General features: G+C 43.3%; 1 protein-coding gene across 1 annotated transcript in view; it reads left to right on the top strand.

Moving 5' to 3' along the window:
* Nucleotides 1-10,666, top strand: part of LOC119427740 (AT-rich interactive domain-containing protein 1B) — a 121,693-nt gene that overhangs the window by 110,741 nt on the left and 286 nt on the right. Inside the window, exon 6 of the mRNA XM_037695378.1 lies at nucleotides 1,363-1,684. Coding sequence (XP_037551306.1) covers nucleotides 1,363-1,684 — 322 coding nt within the window. The remainder of the gene's footprint in view (nucleotides 1-1,362; nucleotides 1,685-10,666) is intronic.

The raw sequence follows: 10,666 nt of genomic DNA, 5'->3' as shown, positions 1-10,666 counted from the left end.
ATCCGCGCTCTGCCCGCCCCCTCCCCCCCCCCCCCCCCCCCCCCCCCCCAAAATAAACTTCTTCTTTCCCCCCCCCCCCCCCCCCCCATCTCCAGTTGTAGATTTCATCTCAGTGTTTGGACAAATTCAAGCAGATTTGCTGACTTTTATGGAAAATAATTTTATTTCTAAATCCTATCTCAAGGTTTTTCTCTCTTCTCTTCTTTTTATTATTTTTTTGTTTCTTTTTTTGTTTATTCTTCTTTGTTTCCTTTTCCACCTTCTGCTGCTTCTGTCTCTTTTGGGCTCACAAGCTTATGTCATGTGGAAAGTGCCTTCACTGAAGCAACTCGAGGACATTGGGAAGCCATTTCCATTTCCAGAGCTATTCTTCCTCCCCCCTCGTGTGGAATATTGTCATTTAACGTTCTCTCGTTTGAGTGTGCCGAAAAGCCTTCAGGTTTTAAAAGGACTTGATCCCCTTTTCCAGACATATTCTCAGAGGATTATGCAGTACGGCCCAACTAAAGCACCCTTAATCAAATCAAAATAAATAGTCGCCTTTACAATGGAAGATGCCACATTTTTCATTTCTATTTTGCAGAGGATTTGTCCCGGGGAGGGAATATCACAGTCAAAATAACTCATAGCCTGCAGAGGGTATAGGCTGCTCTTTACAGGGCTGTAGCTCTCACATGTAGAATATGTTTCTTGTAGTGTGCCTGAATGTATATGCGTGTTGTATTTGCCAGCATGGTGATTCTCCTTCAGCTTGCGCTCAAGTTGGAATCATGCTGAGGTTTTAAAGCCAAAATGGAGGGGTTTAAGTGTGCTTTAGGAGAGCTTCTGGCATCGTGGTCGCGTGGCACTCCAGGGCAGCAAGAAAGCATTTACTGCAGATTAGAGCTCCTCTCAAGTGTTTCACAAAGTCAGCCTTAAGCTTGGAAATCGTTCCCAGGGCTATCTAGCAACCTGCAGCTGTGAAAAATGTCATCAGAAACACACCCTAGATAGTTTTTTTTACTTTCTCCAACTGTGTTTTGTAGAGACCTTGAATAAGAATTTAGTCCTGCCCTTTACATTTTCCTCATTCCTCACCTGTCACGGTTTTATTTTCTAGATGAATGAAACTGTTGTGCCATTGTTGTACTCCTAAAAGCAGAGGCTGACAACACTCCATTCCTCTGAAATGGGGAGATTTATAAAGCCTACGTGCAATTATTATATTTCACAGAAGTCATTCAGTCCATTAAATTCAAACAAAATAAGTTATACGTCTCAGCTCTTGACAGCCAACTGTTTAGCTTTGGAAGGACAGTCTCTTATGTGTACATTTGTATTAATTGTAAAGTTTAGCAAGCTGATTTTCCAATATTCTTTTAGGTAACTACCCTCGACCCTCTAACTACAGCGGGGCAGTTGGTACCAGCTACAGCGGCCCCGTACCTGGTATGACTAACAGTCTGGGAATGAACGCCACCAGTCCCATGCATGGTCAGGGCCCGGGGCAGCCAGTATCTGGAGGACGCAGCCTTGGCCCAGGCAGCCAGAATCGGACATATTCATCTATGGGTCCAAGTTCTCCCAGCATACCACAGTCAGCAGGGCCAGGGATGGGTCCTCCATCTTTGGGTAGCTCGAACCGCAAGGTCCAGGAGGGAGCGGTAGCTGGCATGCTGGGATCTGCTAACTCCGTTCACAACAGGTAAGAAGACCTTCTGGGAAAAAAAATAGAACTTTTAAGTTGTTACAAAATATAGACTACCACAAACTAGACGCATATTAAAATTATAACCCGGTGATCACTTCTGTCTTATCACAGTCTGCTGAGTGACTTTTTACATTTACAGTTCTCTCCCAGGGTTTCCACTCTTCTGTGAGCCACCCCACCCTTATCTCTTCACACATTTCATAAAGTGCCTGACATTTTGATTTCAGAGCCATTTATTGGGAAAAAGTCAGATATTAGCTCGTGAGATGGCTGCTGGAATGAATACTGTACAGTCAACACATAAAAGGAGAAAAAGTCAACTTCAGTTTTACCTGCGAGAACACCAGAGATGACGACTGCACCAAGCTTATTCACAAATAAGAAGCTTGTTGATGCTGTAGCACAGTTCGAGTTTAGGGTTATTATTCTTCCATCACACTTTGACTATATGAGTGCTTATGGTGCCGGAGACGGAGGTTGTTGAGGGATTGTGTGGGCAGTAAACTTTTCCTGAACCCTGCCAGGAAAGCGTGTGAAAACGCTGCTAAAAGGAACAAGAAGTTTCTCCACTTCTTTATGCAAGTGTGTGTTTTTACTAACGATGCATTGTGGGAGCAGTATCAACATTCTTACAGTCTGAAGGGGCAGTTTACGTTCGTCAAAGATCGTTCTCTTGTTTGTTTGAAACGTGAGTCACAATGAAGACTGGGATCTAGTTACAGATGAAATGTCCTTTTTTAGAAAGTGATCTTCATGCTGCTTCTAACTTGCTTGAAGCACACTTCCACTCAGACCTTTCCATCCCTCACATCATGTGGTTTCTCAGGGTTCCTCGTCTTAAAAAAAAACTTAAAAACAATAAAATTTGCTTTTAGTATTTTCCAGGTCTGAATAGGTATAAAACAACAACAAAAAATGAGTAAAAAAATATTCTCTAAACTTTCTCCCATGTTGCGTTTTCTGATTTTGAAAAAAATTATAAAAATGTTCCAGCAAGCAAAACACCTATCAAGTTATTGATATAAAAAATGGATGTAGTCACCGTGATGGCATTATTTTTATTTATTTTTTTTTGGTTCATCTACCACTTCAAAACTGCAGTTTGACATTTTAGCTGTTTGTATCATATGTTACTGACTGAAAATGTACATGTGCATCCTCATGCAGCTTTTCTGGTCTCAAAGGTGGCAGTGGCACCAGGTGTATGCATGGCTATAGGTACATTTTGGGGTATTGCATGATATTCTGAGCACAAAAACAATAAAACACAAATAATCAGTGTAAATTTGCAGAAAATGATTGCACTTAGTTGTCAAAAATGAATTGAAAGATTGGAAAATTAGAGGCTTTCATATATATTCAAATGAATGGCTGAATGTCTAGGAACCCAGATTTTGCTTGTATTCTTGTAGGAATGCTGTTGTGTCATATTGGGGGGATGCAGTAGCTTGGTGGTCAGTGCCGCAATCCTGAGGTTGCAGGTTCAAGCCCTGGTTGCATCAGGAAGGGCATCAGCGTTAAACAAATTGTAAAACCTTTCATGCGAGTTTGCTCGCTGTGGTGAACCCTAAGAAGGGAGCAGCCAAAAAAAACTTACTTACTGCTGTTGTGTCATGTTGACAGTTTTTTTAAGCAATAAATCATAAAGTGTCCTCCCTCACATCAAACAAAAACAAAAGTGGCATCAATGATTTCAACTAATTGTCATCAAGATCGTAACAGGCGACTTTTAGTCGCTCTCACAGAAGCCGCAAGAGAGCACATCCAGAATCCTGAGTAGACACACTCCTGTTGAGTGCTGGGGAGGGCCGCAAGTGCCTGACAATATGTATGATTAATTATGTGCATCAGGGGCTCCACTGCAACACACATACACACACTTATGCAGACAGGCAGCAATGCAAATGTTGAACAAGCTATTAAGAGATGGCTGGGCTGTCAATAAGAAGTGGCATGACTCGATCCCCACTGCTGGGACCAATGAGGCTGCCTGTCAGTCTCCCCACCAAGACACCAGAGAGGTGTCGCTCACTGTGGAGCTGCTGGAGGAGGAGGCTTGTTCTCTCTCATTCTAACTCTGTTTGCTGTAAAGTGATCCATTTTGATTCACTATCAGCTGTGAGAGGTGTGCTGCGTTCGGTAGTTTGTCTTCTTTTCCGTGAAGTTGTCAGGAAGGCGTCGAGCTTAAAGCCACAGATCACATGGGAAGCAAAAAAATCCAATCCAATGAAGAGGTTTTGTTCTATTTTTCTGTGAGAATTCTGTTCCTTTATTCTCCTTTCTACCGGCCTCTCATTAATTTCCCACTTCTTACAGTGTTTATTCAAATCACAGCATCGCTTTAGTCGACTGTTTACAACAGAGAATTTGTATAACCCAGCTAGTGTGAAAATTTTTCCTCACTCGATGAGACAATTAGACGCCAAAACCAATCAGTGTTTAAAAATGTAAATAAGTCGTCCTACTTTTGCTGCCTTCTTTATTCGTTTTCCAAAAGTAGGATTTAGTGTTTTGGCAGAAAGAAAATTGTGCAAAGGTGCCATAAAAATTTGTTTGTAATGGACATTTTTGGAGAAAACTTGTAAGAAACTTGTGGGATTATCTGTGCCTCCCTACTTTTTGTCTCATCTGCTGTCGCTCACATCTCCTCCTTCTTTCCCCTCCTCGTCTACCTCTCCTCTCTCTCCTCCCACCTGGTTCACTCTTTTTGCCAACTCTCCCGACTGTATCGCCCTTGTCATCTTTGTGCAGCTCTATTATCCTACCCAGACTGTTTTATCTCACTCAGCCTTTCTTCTTTCCAATTTGCCTTTTGTTCTCCGTTGTCTCCAGCACAACCTTGTTATGTTTTTCTCCCTCAGATCCCACTTTAGAACATCTGAAGGAGATCAGGGGAAAATTGGCCTCCGAAAACCTGCAGTTAAAGGCTCCGTATCTCTGCAACACTGTGAAACATTCAGACTTCTCCGTCTGAGAAACAACTTGTTAGCTGAAGCATGTGTGTAGTCTTCCTCTTTGATGAATCAACGCCGTTTGCCAGAGACTCCTGCTACCAAACCTTCCAAAATAAGCAGCTAGTTAGTTCAATATAAGCTGGTCTCTGCTTCTTTCCTCTCATTTTCTTGCACACATCCCCACGCCTCATCCTCACCATTAATCCTCTACGTTTCTGCCCTCTCATCTCTCGTCTTCATCCCCTCCTGACTCACACACACACACACACACCTTCAGACATTAGTAAACATGTTCCAGTTTCATTACACAGTGAAAGGAATTCCAAATGAACAGAGGAGGGCCACTTCTGGCATCCCATGGCAGCAGGCGTGGGTCGAGATTAAATCTTCATTAGGTGTGGCGTATCAAGTGTTTTTATTTCCTCCTGAGCTGTGTCAGTTTCCCCTTCATCCACCAGTGGGCTGGGATTAGAAACAAATGTCCCGCTTCTATTGGTTAATCAGTTTGATATGGTTGAGCGGGAAGAGTTTTGAGCTGGAGACTCAAGAATGCATGAAAAATATTCCTGTTCATCTGATCAGGACATGTCACCCCCACATTAAAAACGTTACCAGAACCGCCATCTTCCACCTGCGTGATCGCAGTAAAATTAGAAACATCTTGTCTAAGAGTGATGGAGAAAACTGATTCATGCATTTGTCACATCTAGACTGGACTATTGCAATGGTTTATTATCTGGGTGTCCAAATGCTTCTTTAAAAAGTCTTCAGTTGATCCAAAATGCTGCTGCCAGAGTCTTAACTGGAGTTCATAGGAGAGATCATATATCTCCAGTTTTAGCTTCCCTTCATTGGCTCCCTGTCAAATCCAGATCCATCCATTATATTTTACCCGCTTCTTCCATTTTGGGTCGGGGGTCGCCGGTGCCCATGTCCAGCAATCACTGTGCGAGGGGCGGGGTACACCCTGGACAGGTCGCAAGTCCATCACAGGGCCACATAGAGACAAACGAGACAAACAACCATTCACTCTCTCACTCACACCTAGGGACAATTTACAGTTATCAATCAGCCTAACATGCATGTTTTTGGTCTGTGGGAGGAAACCGGAGTACCTGGAGAAAACCCACGCATGTACGGAGAGAACATGCAAACTCCACCCAGGAAAGCCCTTGGACTGGGATTTGAACCAGCAACCTTCTCATTGAGAGACAGCAACTCTACCAGTTGCGCCACCACCACACCTTGTCAAATCCAGAATAGATTTCAAAATCTTACTTCTAATCTACAAAGCCCTCAACAACCTATCTTCATCTTATATTACAGATCTTATTGTCCCATATTTTCCTAACAGAGCACTTCCCTCTCAGACTGCAGGCTTACTTGTGGTTCCTAGAGTTTCCAAGAGCAGAATGGGAGAAAGATCTTTCAGTTATCAGGCTCCTCTCTTGTGGAACCAACTTCCAGTTTCTGTCCGTGAGGCTGACACATTGTCCAGTTTGAAGACTGGGCTTAAGACTTTCTTTTTGGATAAATCCTATAGTTAGGGTTGGCTTGTTATGCTGCTATAGACTAATAGAGGACAAATTGACCTCATTTCTTAAATTGAATTGTTACAATTGAATAGTTTTCATTTGATATTATTTCTATATTAACATGTGATTCTTGACCTGCCATTGTGTATCTGTTCCTCTCAAACCCAGCCGGTCAAAGCAGATGACCACTTGTCCTGATTGGTACTGCTGGAGGTTTTTCCTCATGAGGGAGTTTTTCCTTCCCACTGTCGCCTTCATGCTTGCTCAAGATGAGAGTTCTACGATGAAGATAAACTCAAATCAGTCTGCTCCTCAGATAAATAATGTTAACTTACTTTTTATGTATATGAATGTTTCTGTTCAGTGCCCTGAGATGACTTCTGTTGTGACGTGGCGCCAAATAAATAAACTAAACTGAATTGAATTGAACTAATGCTTTAGTTGTAAAACTGGTGCACAAAGTTTCACACATCTTGTGACTTTGATACTCTCTTTTTGCAGCTATAATCCCTTAAATTGAGAATGGCAAACTTGCCAAATGTTGCTAATTATCTGTAAAAAATAATATCACAGTCATGAAAAGATGAGTTTTGAAGGATAGTCAGCTGCCAGTTATCGGCGTGGTATGTTGAACTAACACTGACAGCGTTCACGAGGAGGAAGTATAAGCCTGTTTGGATGAGAGGTGCACAACAGGCTGTTAGGGGGCTGGAGATTGATGTGTTTTTGGAAAAGAGAGAGAAGAACACAAAGTATTAAAAGGTATAAGCTTTTCTTGGCAGCGGCTTCTGAGGATCAATTGGCTTTACAAATGACTTTCCAGCGCTACCGGCGACTCTCTGCAAAAACTTCCTGGAGCTATAGGAACAGGCGAGCTGTCGTAAAAATAAGCACTTAGTTGAAGAAGAGCGAAGCTAAAAAAAAATAAAAATAACAGCGCCATAAATAAAAAGGAAATTGAAGAGAGAGAAATGTTGGATGAGGGAAGAAGAGAGGGGAGGAAAGTGCTCACAGGCAAATCCTCGCCAAATAATTCATTTCTGACCTCCTTAGTAAGTAAATTTGCTAAATAAATAAGAGCAGCTCTTGAATGTCAAGAACGGAAGATGCTGCCTGTGGCGCTTTGTCGCTCGCAGTCTTGGCAGCGCCGCAGAACGCTCTGCTTTCATTAGATGGGCAAAATAAATGGCTTCTCCTTCATCCATCCATCCTGAGCTGTTTGATGTTTGGAAGGCAGGGGTGGGGGTGCTTTTCTCTGGATTTAATATGTTAAAAGCTGTCCTTCTATTTTTTTTGTGTGTGTGTTGGATTTATTCTGGTTTGTAGTTTGTGTGTGTTTGTGAGGGTGGATGGTGAGTTGAGTCAGAAGTTTGGGGAAGCATGGAGCCCAAGCTGCCCTGAGAACAGATTGGGTCCATATATAATTCATAGCCTCCAGCCGATCCACTCCATCCTTCCATCCAGCCAGCCTCCCTTACCGCTTCTTTCTTCCCTCACTTAAACACGCACCAAGCAGAGGGATCGATAGGAAGGGCCTCTCAGCTGTCACACGCTCCTGCGGTCCCAGCGCCTCAGCTGTCTCGTCCGGTTAGCTGCACTGGGAGGGATCGGCGCGGCCTGTCAGCACAAATGAAGGACAAAGGCGCTGCCACTTCTAGAGGGAAACCGTCAGCTGTTTGGCTGGCACCTCGTAACCATGGCATCCCCTTGGCAACAGCACCAACACAAGGACACGCTCAAACACGCTCTGACACACTCAGTCTCCTCACAGTTCCATAGCAGCCTCCTCAGATGCCCTTCATACATGGACTAAATTGGGGAATCTGGTTAAACAATTGACGTTTATCATTTAAATGGAATTTATTGTAATTATGCTTTTAAAGCAACCAGAGTATAAATAACTAGGGATGCACAATATTGGATTTTTTTTTTTTATCCGATATGCCGATGTGTTAAACTTATTTGGCCAATACTGATATTTTTCCCCTAGACCTATTTACAGAGACTACCGTACGTAGCTTTCTCGGCTGTGGAATTAAAATACCACATTATTCTGTGTGGTCTTTGTCAGTTTGACCTGCTACCAAATGCAGATGCCAAAAGGAGGCTGAAAATGACGTAACACTTCAACTTGGATTATGTTTAATGTCAAATTTATTCATGACATTTACTCTTTCTAACACAATTACACTTGAACAGCGCAAATTTTCACAAATCTAAACTCAACGGCATGAGTGATGTCATAACGTTGTGCTGGCACTGCAGGCATCCTTGTCATCGGGTTGTCGTACAAAAACAGCACCTTATATACATATGGGCAGCACGGTGGCATAACTGGTAGAGCTGCTGCCTCTCAGTGAGCAGGTCCCCGGTTCAAATCCCGGTCCAGGTGCCTTTCTGGGTGGAGTACGCATGTTCTCTTGGTGCATGCGTGGGTTTTCTCCAGGTACTCCGGTTTCCTCCCACAGACCAAAAACATGCATGTTGGGCTGATTGATAACTCTAAATTTTCCCTAGGTGAGAGTGAGAGAGTGAATGGTTGTCTCATTTGTCTCCATGTGGCCCTGTGATGGACTTGCGACCTGTCCAAAGTGTACCTCACCCCTCCCACAGTGATTGCTGGACATGGGCACCGGCGACCCCCGTGACCCAAAATGGAAAAAGCGAGTAAAGAAAATGGATGGATGGATAAACAGCACCTTTTATATCTGAGTTATTCGAATGGACTGGCCGATATTTAACTTTATCGCTAATATCAGCCGATACGATACCCTGGCGATAATATCGTGCATCTCTATAAATACCATATATTATTTTTTGCCAGATGTTTTGCATATCTTAAACTGTGAGGCCACCTTATCCAATTCTTGTCCAGTGAACTAAAAATGATGCAAGTTGTTTTATTAAGCTAAAAACACTCCCCCCATAGGTCCAGCAGGGGCTCACACACACACCACTCAGGCATCCTCCTGCTTTCATTTCCCTCCCCCTCTCCTCGTCTTCGTCACCCTCATTTCCATTCTCTCTTTCCTCTCCTCCTTCACTCACTCTTTCTTTCTCTGCAGCAAAAGGATACTTGTTTTGTCGGCACAAAGGTGCCCAAGAGCAAGATGGATGAGCTGTGCCGTCCCCCTGCTTGCCACCCCACCAACCTACCCCCACCCCCATAGCCCTGATAGCGGCACATGCATATATTAAGTGTGATTAAACGCTGTGCAGTGCCTCCATCAAGTGCTTTCTAATGGGCTTTTTTATGACATGAATTAGTCATAATGGGAGAGCGCCACAGTCAAAAACACCAACCAGTGTTGTTGTTGCTGATTTGGATTTTTCTGTATTCACATGAGAGTTTGTGCTTCTGTTGATTAAAGTGGGTAGGGGTCATTCGGCATCTCTAAACTGTTCTGAGTCTGCGTGCAGAACGCGTTTCTGACTCGCTTAAAAAGGTGCACCAATCCAAAAGTGAATGTATTTCTGCGTCTTGACTCATACGAGGGAGCACGTAGGCAGCGTTGAAGGAGTCTATATTCCCCCTTCTTTGTAGGGAAATGGGGACAGATAAGCGTGGATTTTGTGTTTCTTCACCACGGTGCCTCCCTGTGCACCTCGGCCCCCATAGAGGGATTACATATGTATCATCAGCCGTGCTCTATGACTAATTACATCTGTGAGATGAGATTATGGGGAGGTTTACCAAACCAATCCCTCCTCTCAGGCAATGTGCATCGCTTCCAACATGTGGTATTATATGACGTGTGTAAAAAGAAAGAATGATGCCAGTTAGGCCAGAAATGACTGACATGTAAATCACACACACAAACAGCGCTACATCCTACTCCCCCTCTGTGTCCTGTCATGGTTTGCTTCCATCGTTTATTCCTTTAACAAAATCAGTTTCCGTCCTTTTTATTTCTTGGCTATAGTATTGTGTCCTCAGACGTTTTGTTTCTCTCATGGTTGTCCTGGTGCTAATCATCAGGAGATGGACGTAATGGTTCCAAACACCGTGCTACATTTCAGCCTTCATGTCATTTTCTCAGCCAATGTCTTTAGACACACACATGCATGCACACACATGGATGGCTAGTATTCAGCAGGTTGCAGATAAGCCCCCTCTGATGTCACTTGCAATAACATGTGATGAGCTGCCAGAAATAGAGGGGAGGCTGAGTGAGCGGCATTGATTTCCGCCGTCACCATGGCAACAAATAACAAGATCTTCTCCAAAAGCACACCTTAATTAGTTAAATTATGACTTGTGGGATAAGAAGAGGGAGGATGAGAGGGAACAGAGGGAGGGGGGATTAGTAGAAGAGAACAGCAGCAATGTTTTTTTTTTTTCTTTTCTTATGCTACGTGCTCATCCTAAATGTTTTAGAAGAGCTGTTTGTTTGATCAGGGATATGCTTTGTCTTTTTAGCGTGGCTCTCAGAAGTACAGGCTTCAGTTTGTTTTTTTCTGGATCAGTAAAGGATGACGGCAGTGAC

Source organism: Nematolebias whitei, chromosome 21, assembly GCF_014905685.2.
Source record: "Nematolebias whitei isolate Nwh7 chromosome 21, NemWhi1, whole genome shotgun sequence".
Classification (NCBI taxonomy): domain Eukaryota; kingdom Metazoa; phylum Chordata; class Actinopteri; order Cyprinodontiformes; family Rivulidae; genus Nematolebias; species Nematolebias whitei.
Note: the sequence above shows the minus strand (reverse complement) of the source record. Positions and strands in the feature narration are given on the sequence as shown.